We start from the raw sequence: 21,401 nt of genomic DNA, 5'->3' as shown, positions 1-21,401 counted from the left end.
CATATATATATATATATGGTACGCATTTTACAAAAAATAGTAAATTATTTTTTTTGAGTATTTCTATTCAAATAGTTGACTATTTCTTATATTTTTTAAATTGCTGCCTACATTATTAGTGCCTGCGTTAAAAGTTGTTCTATTAGATATTTCTCAATTTCTGTTTCAATTTCAGTATAATAAATGATTACTATACCATTTTTTTCCTTTTATCATGATTATAAAAAATAAAATTCCACTTGATGGTGATTTGACAACAAGAATTAAAAATGAAAAATCTTGAATTTATATACTTGAGGTTATTTTCATAATTCACAATTTTATGACTCATCGCGTCGTTTAACATTTTATGTTGCTAAAGTAATTTTTCTTGCAGGTCTCAATATTTATCAACCGACAGAGTTCACTATTGACACAAGAGCCATCCCAAAAACTAAGAATGACGATAACAAGGTTTCTTGTTCAATTAACAATCCAAGTGGCGGAGTGACAGAAAAGGTTATCACACCTCAAGTGGATGGAACATACCGAGTCGCCTACACTCCCTTCGAAGAAGGACGTCATACAATTGACATTCTCTATGACAATGTCCCAATTCCAGGGTCTCCATTTTCTGTCAACGTCAAACGAGTCAGCGATGCTGGCAAATGTCGTGCTTTTGGCCCAGGTCTCGATAAAGGAATCGTTAATAAACCAAACAACTTTACTGTCGAAACAAAAGGTTCGTAAAACTTAAAAGGCATTTTTTAATATCCTCGAGTTATTTACTAATTATCGAATCAATTTCAAATCAGGCAAGTCATACACTTAAAGTCACAAAATCTTTGGTAGACAAAATATGTTGTTTTTCTTAAGAAAAAATTAGACGATCCATATTTTTGCGATTTGTAAAAAAAATTCACGAAGTTGTGCTTATTTGAAATTTTTCCTTTGTTTTTCAATAAAACTTACATTTTTTCTTTAAAATTAAAAATTGTGCTTCAAAAGTTTTTCTGAAAAATCAGTAGTCGATTTTCTCAAAAAACCAGCACTTATATTTTTTGCCAATTTGTTGTTGAATCTGCACTATCATACAAAAAATATCTTGTGAGATTTATGCGGACTAAATAACTTTTGTGTTTAGAAATTTCGACTTTTCGCATTTTTCTTGCTAACCACATTTATGCTATTTTCTACCACTTCCGAGAAACGAAAATTTACGGCACTGCTCCATGATAGTATCACGTTTTGGCGCGAGAACTAAGATCTCGGAACCATTGCTACGAGACTTTAAAGCACGTAAATATTGTAGCTCTACAATCACGTGCTTCCGTGAATTAGTCTCTTGAAATTTCTCTCCATGTAGTCCTTCAATTTGCTTTTAAAATTTTATATATAAGGTAAACCGACCATTACTGGGACAACTTAAGATGTATGTCCAATATTGAGACAATAAGAAATATCGTTGAGTATCTTTTATATTCAAACATAAATCATAAAAGTAAAAATTTTCTAGTATTTTTGAAGTTCTTTCGAATTTATTACCACAGTTTATTTTTGTTCTGACAAGTTATACATTTAGTAAAAAATAATAAAAAATACTCCTCAAAATCTTTGAATGAATTGCTGATAAATTCGCCAGTTTTTTGTATTTCAAAACTTTCCCCATAACTTATGTAGCCTTGTATTATTGAAATTTCCTACACTCAAAAAAAGTAATGTTTTTACAGATTTTTCATACGCTGAAGAATAAAATTCATAACTTTATTGGCGATTTTATTCCATACCTTATGAATATTTCAATGTCCTGCATTTGGACAAATTGTTGGCGAAGTTGCCTAAACCGGGACAAGCTGTCGCTGACTGTCTCAGTTTCGGACACTTGAACGTGAGTTGCGAAATTGCGTTTCCATTATTGAGACGGTCTCTTTCGCCGTGTTTTTAATTAAATGTCGCAGTATTATTTTAGTGATATATTTAAAAACATTGTTTATTAGACTTGTCGTTCAATTGATTATTTATACAAAAAAAGTTGTTCATAGTGTTTTATTGAAACCTCCAATTCTAGCTCAAAGTTTGCCAACTGCTTAGGCAAGTAATTTAATAGTAACTCATAAATTTGATTTTTCAATGAAAATTATAATTATGCATTAAATTTTAATATTAAATATTCTAAATATTAATGAGATTCATATTATCTATTTAAACTTTTTAAATAAATTAAGTAAATTAACTTTTCTGTTCAAAATTTATATTTTCTAATTAAAAATATAACTGTTTTAAAGAAAGTCGTCTTTTGAAATTGAAAATTCAACAGTTTGGTTGAAAATTTTTTTCTTTCTTGACTGAAAAATATTTTTTTATTAGTATTTGAACTATTTTATTGAAAATTCGTCTTTTTCGTTCTAAAATTTATCTTTTTAGTTATATGAATTTCATTAGCATTTTTATTTAAAATTCGTTTTCTTTTTAAATTAATTTAACTGCTCACAATTTGTAATTAAAATATTATTTTGTTGAAATATCAAATATTATATTTTTTGATCAGAATTCACCTTTTTTGGTTAACTTATACTTTAATTGTCTAACAAATTGTTGAATTTAAAAATAAAAAAACTAATTTTCTACCAAAATGGCGCATTCTAATCAAATGACATAATCGTTGATATTTCAACGAAAAAATGTTTTAGTTATAAATTAAATACAATTTAATGCATTGCAAAAAATTAATTTAAAAAATAAACAAGTTTTCACCTAAACAGTTCGACTTGTAACCAAAACAGATAAAATTTCGACCAAAAGCGATGATTTGTCAACCAAATAAGATTTTCAATCAAAAAAGAAAAAATATTTCAACCTGACAGTTGCATTTTTTCTAAAAAATATGAAATTTATAATTAAAAAGATCAATTTTCGATCCAAGAAGACGAATTTTCTACAGAATAGTTGAAATATTAATCAAAAAGATTTTTCCGTCAATGAAATTGTCAACCAAATAATAACATTTTTAACCAAAAAATAATTGAAATTGTTTGAATACCTTTTTCAATTTATGCACTAATTTTAATTAAGATGAATTTTATATCAAAATTTAGAAAGAAAAAGTTAAATTTACAAGTAAATCGATAATAATAATCTTATTCATTTTTATCATATTTAACATTAATCTACAATATAAAATGTTAATGTATACTCACTAATTTGGTTAAAAATTAAATTTATAAGTTACTATTAAATTACTTACCTAAGTAATTGGCAAAATTTGAGGTTAGAATTAGAGGTTTCAATAAACAATTTTGAACAATTTTTTTAGAATAAATAATCAATTAAACGTCAAGCGTGGAGCTCAGAAGCAATGTTTTTAGTATTAATGAATTTAATTGAATAACATCTTGTTATTTTGTTAAGCAAAATGTTAGCATGTTGATATGAATTTGATTAAAAAATACAGAAAAATAAATTCCTTGTGATTTATAACAATCCATTCTTGGTTTTTAATGTATTCTATAATTGTAATTTATTTGTACAATTTCATTTTGATAAACCCCATTAGATTTTCCTTGTCCCAATATTGGCTTACTTTTGTGCGCCACTTAAGGATATACCCCAAAATTCTTGTCCCATTTTCAAATTTTGTTTATGTGGATTAGCTGTTCGTAACTGTCCCAGTAATGGTCGGTTTACCTTTAATGAACAATTGAGATTCGAAAATATCTTTAACTCATTTTTTCTATCATTGTGTGATAGTTAGCGTATCTTAAATGCCGGAGGTTTTTCACAAATTTAATTTTAGTGTTATTAGTCGAATTAATAGTCTAGTTTAGCGTGAGTTAATAAGATATGCTATAAGTTGTGTATGGGCTAATCTATTTTTGTGGTCAAGAACATTTTTGTTATGAAAATTGATTTTTTTATATCATGTTTTCAGATCTCTTGCGAAAATTTGATCGCATGAGATAAAGAATTCTCCTGGCCACAAAGTTATTTAGTCGAAATAAAACTCGGAAAATATTTTTGTTATAATAATAGAAATTGAACGAAAAATTAGGGAAAAATATAAGGGTGGTTTTTTGAGAAAATCAATTATTAATATTTTCAGAAAAACCGATGCCAAACCCACATTTGGGTTTTATTGTAAAAGAAAGCAAAACTTCAAATGCGCATAACTTCTTGACATTTTTTTTCACAAATCGCGAAAATACGTATTGCCTACAATACAGTTTGTCTTTAATAATCTTTTTTAATTCCCAAATACTCCAATTTTCTTGGTAACCTGTACAAAACAACTTTTTGATCTCTACTAAATCAAATCATAACTTCAGGGCCTTCTTTATTACATATGATTTATAAGGTCTACAATAAATTTGATATTTCTTAATATTTAGTCAGGATGTAATATCATATTTTTTCTCAGTTTTTCGAGTGATATTAGAAAAATAAATGAGGCTGGGTAGGCTTGAGCCCACCCATAAAACAAATAAACCTAATAATAAGATAAACCTAATACCCATCTTAAATTACTATTCTTGAACATATTTTCGGTGAGCCCACTCAGGAAAAAAATCGTTCCGTCACCCCTGATCAGGCGTATTTTTTAAATTTCGTTTCGTTGATATTTCTTGACAAATTTATGTAAACAGTGAGTACAGTAAATACATGCTACCTAAATTCACGCATAAGAAAATTAATTTTACAGATGCTGGTACTGGTGGTCTTGGACTTCAAATTGAAGGACCCAGTGAAGCAATAGTGAAATGCAAGGACAATTACGATGGTTCTTGCAGTGTGGAATACGTTCCTAGCGAGCCTGGCGATTATGATGTGAGCATTAGATTCGCTGATAAACACATACCCGGCTCTCCATTCAGAGTCCCAGTAGAAATACAGGTACGAAGACAAAAATCGTCAAAAAAATATTTCGTGCTTATTGAATCGATTTTTATTAACAACAACAACAACAACAACAAACAGTCAAAATAACAAAATCTTTCTCTGATAAAATTGGAATGTAATATTCTATTTTTCAGACAAGTGCAAAGGCTGTCACAGCCCACGGACCTGGTATCGAACCCAATAAAGTGCGGGATGGCGTCCCCGCTAAGTTCATCGTCGACACTTCGAAATCAGCTCCTGCACAATTGGACGTTAAAGTGAAAACTGACAGAGGACAGATTGGAAAACCAGAAATCAAGAGTCGCGGCGGTGGCGTCTACGAAGTAACTTATCAACCTTCCCAAGCTGATAGCAATGTACAGGTTGATGTCAATTACGGAGGAGAACCTATCAGTGGAAGTCCATTCAAAGTCAAGGTCAATCCATCTTGCGAGCCTAGCAAAGTTGTTCTTGCCGGTCCTGGAGTGTCTCCTGCTTGCACTGCCTCCTTCCCTACCGATTTTACTGTAGATACTTCTAACGCTGGATATGGCGATCTGGAAGTTCAAGTTCTGGTAAGATTCTAATAATTAGGAGCATTTAATCTACTGTTAAAGTAGATAAAGTACAAATACAGGCAGCAGCGGCCGATGCTGGATAATTAGATTGTTTTGAAACTTGAAAACACTTTTAGAAATATATATTTGATTAAGGGTCAATTCAATTTTATCATTTAAAACGATTTATTTATTAAATAACTGGGTAAAGAAAAGACAAAAGAAATAACGTATAGTTAATAATTATTAATTATGTACAAATAAATAGATGTTTCAGCAGAGATTGATATCACAGAATGAGGGATAAGAAAGATTACAAATGAATCTCCGCTTGATTAATTATTTTCATTTTTTAAATTTTTTGTTCTAGGGGCCAGATCAAGTTCCTTGCCGAGTTGCAATTGAAGATCTTGGCAACGGGAAGTACAAGGCAAGTTATTTGCCTGATGATTGCGGTCGCTACAAGATTAATGTCAAATATGGAGGACAAGAAGTTCCAGGAAGTCCTGTGAATGTGCAAAGCGTCTCTACTGGTAAAGCAGATCAGTGCAAAATCAAAGAGGGAGTTCAGCAAACTTTGGCACAGGGTGAAGAATACTGCATCACTGTTGACACTGAAAACGCTGGCCGCGGTGCTGTCACGTGCCGCATCCGTTCCACATCTGGAAGGTTGGTTTCCCTTTCTTCAATTTCAATTTAAGTTTTTCCTTCGTTGCCAAAATAATTACGAACCAGGGGCCGTACATAATTTATGTAATATTTTTTTCGGAAATTTTGAACCATGTACCCTCATTTGTTAGAGTCCGTAAGTTTCAGCCTTCTCCAACCCCTCCACTGTCTTACGTGATTTTTGCCGAATAAACGTTTTTCGTGAATTTTTGTAAAGGTCACCCAAAAATTACGCAAGGCAATTTGGTGGAGAAGGGGTTATAAAATTATGCTAGATTCTGATAAATTAGCAAAGAAAATAAACTTTCAACCAAGTAATTAAATTTTTAACAAAAAAAAAAGATGAATTCTCAACAAGCAATGTAATATTTGATATTTTAACCAAGAAACGATTTTCATTTGAAATTAAAAATAGTTGAATGAAACAAAAAAAAAGAAAAATTTTCAACAAATTAGTTGGATCTTCATCTAAAATAGATTTATTTTCAACCAAACAGTTGTATTTTTCAACAAAAAGGATTAGATTTCTAATAAGAGAGATGAATTTTTAAATGAAAAAGACGGATTTTCAACAAGATCTGAACTTGAACCCAGGAAACATTTCCTAGTTTAAAATAAAAAAAATCATCCAAAATGTTGAATTTTCAAGCCAAAAAGTCGAGCTTTCTACAAAATGGTTAAATTTTTAAACAAATAGTTCAATTTTCCACCAAAAAGGTGAATTTTCAACCAACCAGATTAATTTTCCACCAAAAAGTCCAATTTTCCACCAAAAAAGACTAATTCTCATTAAAATGCATCTACTTTTAAATAATAGTTATATTTTCAACCAAGAAGATTAGTTTTCTACCAAAAACGACGATTTTTCTATAAATTAAATAAATTTTCAACTAAATAGTTGAATTTGTAATCTAAAGACGATAGACTTTTTTACCAAAAGTGAAGTGGTTGAATTTCCATCACAAAAAAATTAATTTTTAAATAAAGAAAAACGATTTTTGAACCAAAGTAGTTAAATTTTTCAACGAAAAATGTAATAGTTAATTTTCCAACCAAAAATATTTTTGCTTTAAATAAGAAGCAGTTTAATTTAACCAAAAACGACCAATTTTCATCAAAATACTTTAATCGTTAAGTAAAACAGGTTCATTCTCAACCAAACAGTTGTGTTTTTAACAGAAAAAAATGATTTTCTACGAAAAAAAATTATCAATAAAATACATCAAATTCCAACAAAATTTGAAATTTTAAACTAAAAAGATAAATTTTCGACCCAAAATGGAATAGTTAAATTTTCATTTAAAAAAAAAAATAATAATTTTTATCCGATAAAATGAATATTTAGCAAAAAATTGAGTTGATAATAAAAAAAAAATTTTACCCGTTTCCCGTATCGCGGGGGGTAAATTTGACTCAAGAAAAAACTCAAATCATCACGAGTTTGTTTTTTTTTATTATTATTTGTCATTCTGATTTAACGAATATTAAATTCCATAATTTCATTATAAAGTAGAAAGTTCAGAAGTGAGCCATGATTTATTCCAGAATTTGTTATACATATTTACTACAATTTCAAGACAACAGGTGATTTTGACGCCCCTATACGGTTAACGTAGGTAAAAAACAGCAATACTTAAATGAGGATAATTTAAATGATCAAACAGTTGAGTTTAATTAAAAAATACGAATTTTCAACAAAATAATTGAATTGTGAATCAAAAAGGTTAATTTTTTACTGAAAAAGCCACCATTTTAATAAAATATATTAACTTGCAACCAGATAGTTGAATTTTCTACTAAAAAAGATAAATTTTCTACCAAAAATGGAATAGTTAAATTTTTTATTAATTTTTATTAATTCGCTGCCGACAAAATATCTTAAGCAAGAAATTATTTTGTCTACCCCTTTCCCCCTAGTCAGACAGCATAGAAAAATTATTAACCAACCCCCTACCCAAAAGACTTCACGTAATTTATGCACGGCCCCGAAAGCCAAATTCATTTCCAGTCGCGCAGGCTATTTAAAGGATTTTAGACGACACGTATTTCAACAATTTGATACCAATTTTTGTCCTTATGTTATGAAAAACAGCATACTTTTTGCGGCAACAATTTTGTGACTTGAGCATCCATAGCGTGACTAGCTGTAAATAAATTCGGCCAGAAGCTAATTATTTACAGCTATACAATTATGAACCAGATTGAAAACAAAAAAATTGAGGGAAATTCTTCACCATATTGAAGTAGCTTATGCATTCGTAGAGAGAACTTGAAACAAACGAAATAATCAACGAGTTTTTAAGTTGCTACGAATCTTCGCTTGTATCCAAAAATTGTTTGTGTCGAACAGATAAGACGACTTATCGTTTGACAAATGAAGAGACAGCTGTCACTTCTAAAAGACATCTAGCTGAACTAGAATGACAGCTTTAAATTAATTTGTCTGTTCATTATCACTCTTGTAGAGTGTCAGAAGTAACAAGGTTCACAGCGACTAGTTGAGTCCCTCTTAGACAATGCGGCAACGATGAAAATGATCAGCTAATTCTTGAGATTAATGCACTTTCCTGCTGTTGAATGCGATCAAATCTGCTTAATTTAACTGCAGATAGTTGATTAATATTTCATGAAAAGCGAATGCATACGAAAAGGAGGGATAACGAATTTAATTTTTATTCGCGACTATTCTCTAGAGAGTGATTAGTTTTATTTGTTCAGTTCGATTCGGAAGCAAGTTTTATTCATGCATCTCTTTTTATAGAAAGTACTTTTGTGATCAGTTTAACTTTAAAAATAGGAGTGATAAAAAAGTAATCCTGATGAATGTTACAAATTTGTACAGTATAACACAAACGTGGAGTAATATTTCTTAGTGCCTTGCTTTCTGAACGTCACATAATGGAATGTGGTTTGGAATAACGCGGCTTGTTACGTTGCAGGCGATCTAAATTTATATTAAATAAAAGAGGGAGAGTCTCAAGTATTTATAGCATTATAAAAAATTTTACGTGACTTTTCTAGCGAGTAAATAACTGTATAATTTCTGATCTAATCGTGCGATATTGAAAACTTGCTCCTACGCATATAGGCCTATTCTTAACATATTAGTGTTTTGGTTTAGCCGAACATCTCTCTATATGTCTCTCTGGCGGACGCTTTCTTCATGTTACGCTCTAAGTCGAAACAAAACAGAACGTTACGCGCTCACTCTATTTCAGCTAATTCAGTTCCAGCTGTTTGCACGACCTGCACTTTGTTGCAAATTCAGACTGGGTAGTGAAATGGATTTTACGGATGTAGTGGCTTATTGAAGGAACACACACATTGGCAATAATTTAATAATATAGCTAAAATATTGATTGTATTTAAATATTAAGTCATGTGTAGATAGTAATTTTAGCAAACTTTTAGCGTGAAATATAAAAATCAGAATTCCGAAACAAATATCAGGGTGGTCGCTGAACCAGGAAATGAAAGTGAATTTATTTTTTGACCGAGAATTTGACAAATTTTTATAACAAAAAACCTGTCCAAGTTTGATTTCAACAGTTTTTTAAAAATAATTAGTTGAATTTTTATCTCTTTAAATTATAATATCATTCAGTTTACACTGGAAATTCGAAAATCTTTCACTAGAAAATTTTCCTTTTGAGGTTCCTATTTGTAAGCGTAAATTTTTCATGTAAAAAATTTTAAAATTCAATTTTTAAAGACTCAAAGAATTAAAACTTAGAAGCGTTTGAAATCTGCAATTTTTGATAAAACCCTTCTTAGTATATCCACTGAAAATATAAATTACAATGATTTTTTTAAATGGAACTGTACAGCAAGAATTAAAGAATGAATAATAATTGATTTTGCTGTTTATTTGAAATCAGTAAGTGCAAATCAAATATTTGAAACTAAACGTTAAAAGTTACAATTTTACTTATTCTAGTTAAGAAAATTAATTTAAAAGTATAGTTGTTGAATTTTGATTTATAATAAATATTGAACACCTATTGTTCCTAGAAGAAAATTGATTGAAAGAGATATTTAGATGTTCTGAAGAAATTTAATTTACGAGTGAAATTGTTGAATATAATTTATAATAAACATTTAACACTTGTTATTCCTACAGAAAATTTGATTAACTTAAGATATTTAGAAGGTCTAAAAAGATTCAAAATTAATTAAAATTTTGAAATTATATAAATTATTTTAAACGAAGTGTCTACACATACCGACAAAATCCGGCTATTCGTTCCGAAATTGCAGTGCAAATATCCCAAGGCCTAATTTAAAATAAAATATAGATTTTTGTAGATTTCGAACAGAAAATTCGGTAGCTTTTTAAAAATTTTGAGCGGCTTTAAATCAATAAAAAAAAACAATATGTTCTCAAGATTTCTAGGAAAATTGAATTTTTATTTTGAAAATTGAATTTGAAAAGATTTCCAAGATTATCAAAAAAGAAGCTGGAAGGTTTTAATGAAATATTTATATTTTGCTATATGTTTAAACAATTTTAAGAAGAATTCGAATAATTTTAAAATATGCTTAGAAGTTCTAAAAAAATTCAAAAATAATCTAAAATTTGAAAAAATGTAAAAAGATTAACACGTAGAATCGTAGATGTTTAAAGATTTTTAAATAAAATTTATAAGCTTTTTTAAGGATTTTTAAACTAATAAAAATAACAATCATTTAATTTTTAATTTAAGAAGTCTTAACATGCAGTTTACAACAAAAATGTAATCGTTCAATTTTAATATTTCTGGCTTAAAATTACTTTAAATGATTTACAGCTCGGTTCTTATTTCTTCAAACGGAGAGATGTTTAGCTTTAGAGTTCCACTTTTTTAATTTCATTGACAGTGAAAAATATTTGCCAACCGGGAAATGACCAAGAATTTTTTTCTGTAGATAAAACGGTCCCTCTGAAATATATAAAATTACTTTCTCGTTATATTGCAAACGATTTAAAATGAACCCTTTCGAAAAGAAATACGCAAGAGTTAATCATGTAAACTAATGCATTGAAGAATGAAAAATTGTTAGTAAAACGTAAACTTGAAAATATTTTAAAATGCCCTTGAAATATCTTATACTTGTATTAATTCCGCGACATTCTGCAAAATATAAGCATTTTTTACTAATTCGTGGAGAAAATATAAGCTTTTAAACAAACATCATGTCTCATGGACATTATCTAGCAAGACTCATATAAATGAAAAAACTTAATAAATTGAAAGCTCTGCTTGTATTTCCGTATTAAATTACGTGTTTGTAATATCCATATATAGAGATAAGGACTAAGCGCGACGACAAAAAATGTTATTTTGAAATCCATATAGAAACCAGTAGAAGTTCTGTTTGAATTTTCTTATAAATGACATGATTTTAATATCCATATATAGAGATGGGAACTTAACATGACGATGGAAAAGTCTTATTTGGGAATCCATAAATAAATCAATGGAAGTTCTGTTAAAAATGTATATAATATTACATTTTTGTAACATCCATATCGATCCATACAGAGGTAGGTACTACCCAGGTAGAAAAACACCACCGGCCCAGTACTGGCTTGTAATGCTTGGCGGTACTGGCATGCCAGTACTGGGACAGTACCGGAAAACCACTGGCGTACGAAAATTCCGGAGTTAATTTTAAAAATGATAAAAAGTTATTTAATTGTTTTAAAGACCATCCATTCATCATCATACGACTACATATCGTCCGAATAATATTTATAATTACAAAAATATAATTTTCAAACCATTTGTTTCATTTTAACATACCCTATTTCTATAATCTAAAGATATAACAAAAAAGGTATTTAAAAATAAATAATAATTGACTGCAAGTATTTTGTCAATACATGTTAATGGCACTGCTTAGAATGAATACATATATTACATTTTTAAACATTATATTACAAATAAAATTTCTGACGCTGAGGGGGACCCTGAACCTACATGTCTATACCTAAATCTATCGCCTATATTTTGAGCTCTCTTTTTCTAATTATTTATTGTTATACGACGTTATGTAAATGTAAAATACAAGAACTTCTAACAGGAATATCAATAAAATAATTATTAAATAAATAATTTAAATCGACTACAACTTTACTTTGTGTACAATTTTCTTTAAACCTTCGTGTAACATTTTGCTTTGTAGGTATTTTAGACTATTCTACAACGATGAAGACATACATCCAATGTAATTTTTTCTGAACATTTAAAATTTTTCATAGAGGTGGAACTTACAATATTTTCCTTAAAAAAAGTAATAGAAAAAAAATGTTTTCACCTTAATTGTATAGTCAATTTCTCAACATTTCAAAACACCCTGTCAACATTTGTAGACGTATTTTTTAAGTATATTTTTGTATATCTGGCATAGTGCTGTCCCGGACGTGCAGCCAACGTTCTGCCAGTACTGGGCGAACCACCGGCTGTCTGTACTGGTGGGCAGTACTTAGCCAGTACTCCGCCGGTGGCGAACTCTGGCACACTACCGACATTTCTACTTGGGTAAGCGCCGCGTCTAAAAAATTATATTCAAACTATCCACAGAAAAAACTAAGAATAAAATTTGTTGCAGAAAATTTTTTAGAGCACTAAAGTTTTGTTCAGCCAACTTCGCGTCTTTAAAAATTCATGTGCTTATCATGGAAAAACAAAAGAAAGTTTAACCGATATTTGTGTAAAGTTTATCCTGTGAAATTAATTTTTGTTGCGAAGAATATTTCGTCGGAAATCGATGTAAAGCTTATCTTCTGCTTTTTCTGTGTCCATATAAAAGCCAATAGAAGTACTGTTTGAAATTTATATCATATGTAAAACATATTTGTAACATTCACATAGATCCATATTGAGATAGGGATTTAGCACGACACCTGAAAAAATCCTATTCGGAACATGCATATGGAAACTAGTAGAACTTTTGTTTGGAATTCCAGATTAGAATACATCATTGGATCTTCTATATATTACTTACATCGATACAGATTAGCTATGTGGCAAAATTTCTCTATGTGACACTACAATTAGAAACCGCCAGAAACTTATAGAAAGTATATATACATCTATAAAAAATTTAGAGGAGGGGTAACTGATGACGAAATTTAAAAATTGCAGATGTAACAAATACATCTAATTTTGGAAAAGTGTATCCTGAAACTGTCTAAAATTGAAACATTAAATTTTTTTATTTTATTTTGTATATTTTTCAAATTCCCATCATTTAAGTGAAGAATTAAAAATATAGAAATTCTAAATTGAAACGTTTAAAATGCTAATATTTAACCCTGGAAACGTTTGATGTAAATTTCGCCATTTTGAATGTCCACATTTAAGCTTTCAATAATATTAATGTAAAAGTTAGATATAACGGTTTGGCTCTACTTAATGTTTCAGATCTATAAATATTTTCTTTTGTTAATGATGGTCCATTTTTCTTATCATGTATGAAATATTTTTTCACGTAGCCAAAACATTTTCCGTCTCCAATTTTCCTTGTTATTCAACTGATGTTAAATTTATCAGTGTAAAAATGATTGATAAATGGATGTATGTACAGTAACGTAAACCTGGCCCCACATTTTTTGGTATACAAGAGAAGGACCGAAGTCATTCGTCACGAACAGCTACTCACAACGACGTATGTTGAAGTAAATGGAAAAAGTAGTTCTTTTCAATTAACGAACCCCCGTTTGAGTTTGATCACTCTACTAATATTTTGACGAAACCATGGTCCTTTTTTATCAAAGAACTCATTAGGAAATAAATTTTCGTTGTGCATGAGCAAGTCAGTTAGAAATGGTTTTCTTTCCTTTTAATTTTATAAAAAAGGAAAATGTTCACATTTTTTATATCCCTGGAAAAAACTTAGATTATGTTTGTTATGACCTCAGTTTATTGATTGAACCCTGAAATTTTTAATTGTTGCCTTTGTTCGCACGATCCCTCTCCACGATTTTTTACTTTATCCAGTAAAAGAGCCTCATGCTTTCTGCATGGGGTACAATTTTGAACGGATTTTGATATTTAAACAAATCTTTTCTGCAGTAAGTTCATTAAAATACTGTGAAAGCCAATTTTTCGCGTATTAATAATGCTCAAATTAATTTATTGATGACAAATAAACCATTTCCCCTGTTCGCTAAAAATGATAGATGAACATTTTGTGCAGAATTTTAAGTAATTTTAATTAATTTAGATGGATTGAAGTTTGAAACAAAATGAGAGAGGTGAATTTTTGATATTTTTGCAATATGTAAGTTTAATAAAAAAGTTAATTAAATTTAATAAAATGTGTTCGCACATATTTCTTAAAAACTTAATGCAGAAGAGCTCTACACAATTAGAATTCGTTAATAAATTTCCCCTCTTAATTTCTCCACAGAAGACTGATTTGGTTCCACTGAGCCATCTCTCCTGGATGATCAATTATTACATTAATCGTATTCCTGTAAATTTAAATGCTTAATAATTTGTTATTATATATGAAAAGTTGTTATTTCGATGTTGCAGTGAAGATGTGGATATTGACATTCAGGACAACGGCGATGGCACCGTCGACATTTATTACACAGTAGCTGATGCTGGTGAATATACATTAAGTATAAAGTTCGGCGGCCAGCCAATACCCGATGGCTTCTATACTTTTACGGTGAGTAATCATTTTTTATCTGTAAATTTTATTTTGATATTCAACTTGAAAATATTCAATTACAAGGAAAGTTGGATTTCTAACAATCATTTGGGCAGTGACATATAAATTGCGTGGTTAGTTGAATATTTTGTATATATAGCGCAAGAATACATTTTCTTCCTGTACCAAACATTCAAAGAGAATTCCTGAGCTGCTCTCAAAGTAATGTCCTCATAATTTTTGATACCATCTTGAAGACATTCACTACTTTAAGTTGCTCGAAACGATATCACGACTCAGATTCTTTACAGAATCTATGCGTAATGTTTGTATCAGAATAAGATATCTCTCATAGTCTGAATATTTTTATCCAGTATTTACCTTTCGAAAATATTCATACTTATAAAAGTTTGCTTGCATAACAAAAAATGTATTCTCGATTAGCATTTCTCTTACAAAAATCGTTATGGATTAAATTCAATTAATTTAATGATATTTGGGTAAATTTAAAAAGAGGTACTGGATAATTATAAGTTTTGAGTTTTCTAATCAAACAATTAATATATGGAAATATAAGAAAGTATATGTGAGAATATAATTAAATCTGTAGAGACATTTGGAAATATATAAGAATTTTTGGAATACTTCAGAATACGTGGGAATATTTCGGGATATATTTCAATCCAAATTACATCATACTTCTAAAAAAATCATACCGCCATAGGCGCCAAGTTAAAAAGTTTCTATAATAAGCTGCAGAAAGATCAAATAAATCAATTTTACATTTTAAAACTGCAAAGGTAAAACTTTTCAATTTAGACTGTCATCGCCGCATTGCTAACCGCGATAAGCAGGAGGGAAGGGATTAAGGAATTCTGGGATATGATGCATCATGATGCGAATTTCGTCGCGGCGTCATAAATTCATGAGTAAATCGTTGCAAAACTCGAGAAATGTCTTAAAATATGTGGGAATAGTTCAGAATATTTGAAAATTTAACTATTTCATTTGGTTGAATATTAATCGGCTTTGTTAAATTAAAATTTGTTTTGGTTGAAATATCAAGTATTACATTTTTCGTGGAGATGTAATTTCTTTTGATTAAAAATTAATCTACTTTGTAGAAGATTCAGTATTTTAGTTGAAAATCCATCTTTGTGGTTGAAATTGCTGCTATTTTGTTAGAAGTTCATCTATTTTCTATATAGAGGTAATCCGATATAACCCGACGAAATCCACCTCCGCTTGACCGCATTTTGAGGAGTTGTTCCCCCCTGAGAGCTGGTTTGGTTTTCTTTGAGTCAAAAATCTTTTATACAGATAAAAATTAAAGTAGTTCCATATAAGGAACTCAATAAAGGTAAATATTTAATACAAACGGGACAAAGAATAAATAATCAATATTCACGTGTTTCCATGTTCTTTTAATGGTTGTCGGTACATCTTGTTCCTCGTTGATCCGGGTAGGTGGGGGAGTGCAGCTAACTATAGAGGCAACACGTACAGGACATTGTCGCGATCCCTCCAACGACACAGTTCACTCCGAAAGCTCATCGGGATCGCGTCAGCTAATTCGATTCAATTCATAATCAACGTACAAGTAAGTGGTCATTGTCATCGCCATCGTCATTTCCGGCTACTCTAGAACAGAGCGCCATCCGCGAAATACTCCTGCCAAAGATATAACTTCCCAGCCTCTTCAGTGGACATCTCCCACCCTCGCTCTATCTGACCCCTTATTCGCTGCTCGCAACCACTAGATCCTCTACCTACTTTCATCATCAACGAAATCATACCGCAGAACAGTTTCTGCCACATTTGACACAACTTCCGGCCGAGAAACCGACCCTCTTTCAGAATTTAGAGCCTCTTTCCCGTTACCGACTATGCCAATTTCAACATTACTTTTGTCTGTTTTTGCTTTAAGAATAATCAGAAATTAAATCGAGAATATTTCGATTTCGGGTACAAACGCTTTAATAATGTTGGCTTTGGTTTCTGTTCTTAGATTGAAATGCGTGAAAATAAAGTTTTTGGGTTAATTCTGAGTTTCATCTGTTTAAATTAGAAATTAGAAAAACGAATAATTAAGCTTTAGTGACATTCTACATTCAATAAAATTCTGTAGTCAGAGTTAGTTGTCTAAATTTCAATGTTTCACAAGAGTTTTACCGCTATGTTCTTGTTTCTGCACATTGCACATCGACTTCACCCCATAAAGAATTTTCATTTTTGTTAAAAGAGAAGAAACTCACTTGTCATTGTCCTAAGCCGAGAAATAGTGGGAAATTTGTTTAAAAACTAGGAATTTTTCAGACTTACACTTTTGCAATAAATGTTCTCTCGATGTTCGGAAAAACGTGTTTGGATTTGTGTTCATTGTTACCAGCCATATCCGGTAAAATATCGAAGATCGTTTTATATTTAAAATTTTAAAGTTAATGTTTTGCTAAAAAATTAATGTTCCATTGATACTACATTTAAAGCTTGTATTGATGGGTCGTTCAATTACATACTAAAATACCATTTATATTTAAGAACGAAAACTTCCTCTTTAGATTTTAAGTATAGTACCCCCATTTCGTATTTTTTCTCGTTTTTGCGATTAACTTAAAACTGAATTAATAGAACCAATAAGAAAAATCAGCTTTTTTTAGTTGAAAGTTATTTCTTTTTAATTGAAAAATCTACTATTATATTTTTGGTTTAGAATTCTACTCAAGATTCATTGTTTTGGTTGAAATATACTTCTTTTCATTTGATACGTCTATTATACTTCAGGTTCAGAATTCATCTCTTTTTGTAAAAAATTCTACCATTTGGGGAAAAGTCATTAGTTTGTGAAAAATTCAACTATTTTCTTAAAAAGACATTTTTATATCGAAAATTCAACTTCAATCTTTATGGTTAGAAAATAATTATTTTTAATTTAAAAGTGTACTATTATATTTTGGTTCTGAATTCATCTCTTTTCGTTAAAACTTTTACTATTTGCTTTAAAATTTCATCATTTTGTTGCAAATTCATCTGTTTGGATAAAAAATTCGTTCTTTTGTATTAAAAATTCATCATTTTAGATTGAAGATTCATCTTTTGGTATAAAAGTTATGTTCTTGACTGGAATTTTCTACTATTTGATTAAAAATGGAACGGTTTTTTTTTCTTAAATTTCAAAATTCGATCATTTAGTTAAAGATTCATCTTCGTAGGTTAGAAATGATTTACATTATAGTAAAATTTGTACGCTTGGTCAAAGCATGTCTCATTTATTCAGATGGATACTAACTAATTCACAGTATCACTATCGAATTTACAGCATCACTATCAAGCCGAAATAAATCATTATTGTTTCATTGAATATTTATTTGAATCGATAGTATATGCTTTTGACCGAGTGTGAAAGTGCGTATTTTTGATTTAACAGTATTTTTTTCTCAGTGTATTATAGCCGCTTCAAAGTCCATCGATGAGAATGTAATTTTGTCAGGAAAACCGGGAAATAGCCTAGAATATTTGTTTGAAGTTTGAGTTGCCACCCTTAGCTCAGAAGGGATACCATTTCGATGGGTTCTACAAATATTAGGCTATCTTTCCGCTACGGAAAAAAATTGGACTAACTTCATTTAGTTAAATTTTCAGGAGAAATAAATAACCTGTTATTTTTTTAAACATTTCCTACGAATTAAAAACTTCAGTATTTTCTATCACAGTTTTTAATATAATTTAGGCTCCTATAACTTTCAAAAAAAGAAATTTTAAAGAATTTTTATTTCTTTTAATACTTCTACATGTTTACTAAATTTCAGACAAAATAAAGTTAGCCTAATTCTTAACGGTAACAAAACGCTGGCCTAGTATTTCTAGAACCCATTGATTTTTTCTCTAATTGCCAAAGAATGAATTTTCGACGATTTTGGAATGCAAACCGGATTTACTGTTATTTCGTGATTTTCAGTGTGCCGGGCTAATAGAAAATGATTTTGCATTTCGTATACAGTCGAAAAGAGTACCTTAAATTGTTACACATTAAAAATTGTTTGACCTTAAGTTTAGAAGAAAACTCGAATAGAGCATAGTTTTAAGTGAAGTTTATCTGAATTTAAGAAAACGGATAATTGAATGATGAAAGTCGCATATTGAGGATCTTAAATTCAAACAAATTGTTGAATTTAAGTTCACTTCAGAATGAAAGGTCAGAAATATTTAAAAGTGTAAAAATTTAAATTATTATTCTTTACTTTGCAGAACTTGAACATATATCTCAACATTTTCCTAAAATTAGAACTACATAATGCAAATTAGAATAAAAATTGATTTGTTAGATTTCGTATCGATTAAATTTAAAGAAACTGGTGAAATACAGGTTATTTATGAGCTTTTGAAATGCTTAGTGCGTTTCTGAATGGGAGTGAAAATATAGATGATAATAAAATATAATGTTTAGTTAGCATAACAAAGGGTGGGAAAATATAAAATTGTTATTTTATACTATTTTTCTTTCGACGAATATTTTTGAAACATAAAACATAATGTGCGTGAATGTACTATTTCTTCGACTTTTTTATATTTGTTTGAGTGGCAAACCTTTTGTCTCTTTTTTAGAACTATAAATTTGAAATTATATTTCTGCGAGGTGATACGAAGTAGTTTCCTTTGTAGAGAAAAATATTTTTATATTATGAATTCAACTTTATGAAAGATGTTGGTTTATTTGAAATATAGGTCAAGATATGGCGTTTTTCAGGCAAAAAGATTTTTTTTTTGAATGATAAATGCTTTTTTCGTGAACTTATTATTTTCATGAGCTGCTAATTTAATATTTCATTGGGTAGAAATTGTCTTTAACAGTCTTTTACTTTGGCCTAAGTTAGGAACAAATTATCTAGGTTAATTTTAATTTCTTTTATTAATTTTAATGTTGGCTGAACACAACTTAAACTTAACCACGCAAGAAAACAATAATATGTACCTATTTAACAGCAACAAATTTAAAAAGAAACATAATTTTGTAAAATTTCGTTGATTAGAAAATTATTGTGATCCTCAAATAAGCAAAGCTTTTTTTCTTTCTTGAAATTCAACTTTGCTGTAGCCGTAATTTGTGGACGAACATTTGCCTGGTTAATACACTTTTTTCAAAGATTCTTGGTAATTTTGGTGTTCAAGTGATACTCGGTCCTTGATTAAGAAATATTTTAAATGACAGAATATTCATGCCTATATAAATTACTTTTTATCGTCGTTAACCCGGTGAAGTTGCTCGTATTATAATTAGAAAATGAAAGATAGCTCAGTCAGATCCAATCTCGGGATACACGAGCAAGTGGAAGTTGTCCAGTATCGTCCGCCATGCAAGTAGTAAAAGTCTATTAGGGTCGGACGTCGGGGTAGGTCAGTCTAGTTGCCTCGTCTCACTGAAAAGAACCCTTTGAATAATCGCTTTTTTAATTACTTAAAAATCTTAAATAATAATAATTATTATTTATTACTATTTATTAATATTAAAATATATAACAACAATTAGAAATTTAAAAATATTTTTCTTCTATTTAAATTAGAGCGCATTAGGAGTATCTTCTTAAATATGAAATTTCAAGTAACACTTTCGTGATTACTTCAATATTGTAAAGATTATGGAAAAAATATTTAATATAAAGAATTATTTATTAAAAGTTATAGCTAAGAAGAGACAAATTTTCAAAGTGGTGCAATCTGATTTGAAATTTTAAACATGATTAATATCGATATTAAATAAAGATGTGCAGAAAAAGTTTCAAATAAGCAAATAAGTTTGACATTGACTAATTTTTCAAGTAAAGTTTGTTTTTTCTACATTTTCTACTAAAATATTTGTTTATCAATATTTTATTTATATATTCATTTTCGAATTTTCCCAATATGGTATACCTTCAACCCTATGGAAAAAGCATTCTACTGATAGATAATCTAAATTTTCAAAAAATTCTTTCCTGCTAACTATAAAAATTGGATATTTACTTTTTAATTCGTCAATTCAGTCCACTAAGTTCTGTTGCAACAAAAGAGTTTCTTGTATTAAATATTAATATTAACATCACCTCAGAGCCAATTTGAGTAGGAATTTAATGTCGTCAATTGATTGAGATTTCTGTGTGACTTTGTTGTGAAATTGCGTGAAATATAATCTGCGTTTTGATCCAGAGCAAGTGAAGAGGCCGCATAGCGGCGCGCCCTCCTAGACTATTTTGAGTGTGAGTCAAGCTTTCCCAAATTTATAAGCAAGAGCGACTGGCGGGTGTGGGCGGACGAAGACGGGTGGTGAATTAATGCCATCGGTTAAATTAAACGTGGTACCTCGACTTATATGAGCAACTTTGTCTCATGGAATTTTTCCCTCATCTCGAGAAGAATGCTGTCGACAAATTAGAATCCTCGAGTCCTAGTTTGAAGTACTTTGTTTCTTGTTGTGTTTTGCTCGATTGTTGTAACGTAATGAGGCGAAAATTGCGGTACATTTTACGGATGCAATTAGAGTCGCAGAGATTGTCAGATACGATTAAGCAAAGCGTCTACTTGCCAAAGTATTAGTGGACATTGTAAGCGGTGTCACTCACGAATTAATTGTGCAACAATTTCAATACATTGGATATTTCTGACTGAGTTTCATGATTAGAGCCACAGATAATTAAATTCGGCTAGTTT

General features: G+C 29.8%; 1 protein-coding gene across 7 annotated transcripts in view; it reads left to right on the top strand.

The window, feature by feature from the left end:
- The window catches only part of LOC117170707 (filamin-A), a 128,792-nt gene that overhangs the window by 62,050 nt on the left and 45,341 nt on the right, over positions 1-21,401 (top strand). For all 7 annotated transcript variants that reach the window (XM_033357703.1, XM_033357699.1, XM_033357702.1 and 4 more), the window contains 5 exons: positions 377-721; positions 4,676-4,866; positions 5,007-5,426; positions 5,779-6,077; positions 14,600-14,738. In XM_033357703.1, coding sequence (XP_033213594.1) covers positions 377-721; positions 4,676-4,866; positions 5,007-5,426; positions 5,779-6,077; positions 14,600-14,738 — 1,394 coding nt within the window. The remainder of the gene's footprint in view (positions 1-376; positions 722-4,675; positions 4,867-5,006; positions 5,427-5,778; positions 6,078-14,599; positions 14,739-21,401) is intronic.

This window comes from Belonocnema kinseyi, chromosome 4 (genome assembly GCF_010883055.1).
Source record: "Belonocnema kinseyi isolate 2016_QV_RU_SX_M_011 chromosome 4, B_treatae_v1, whole genome shotgun sequence".
Taxonomy (NCBI): Eukaryota; Metazoa; Arthropoda; class Insecta; order Hymenoptera; family Cynipidae; genus Belonocnema; species Belonocnema kinseyi.
This window is presented reverse-complemented; position numbering and strand designations above follow the sequence as displayed.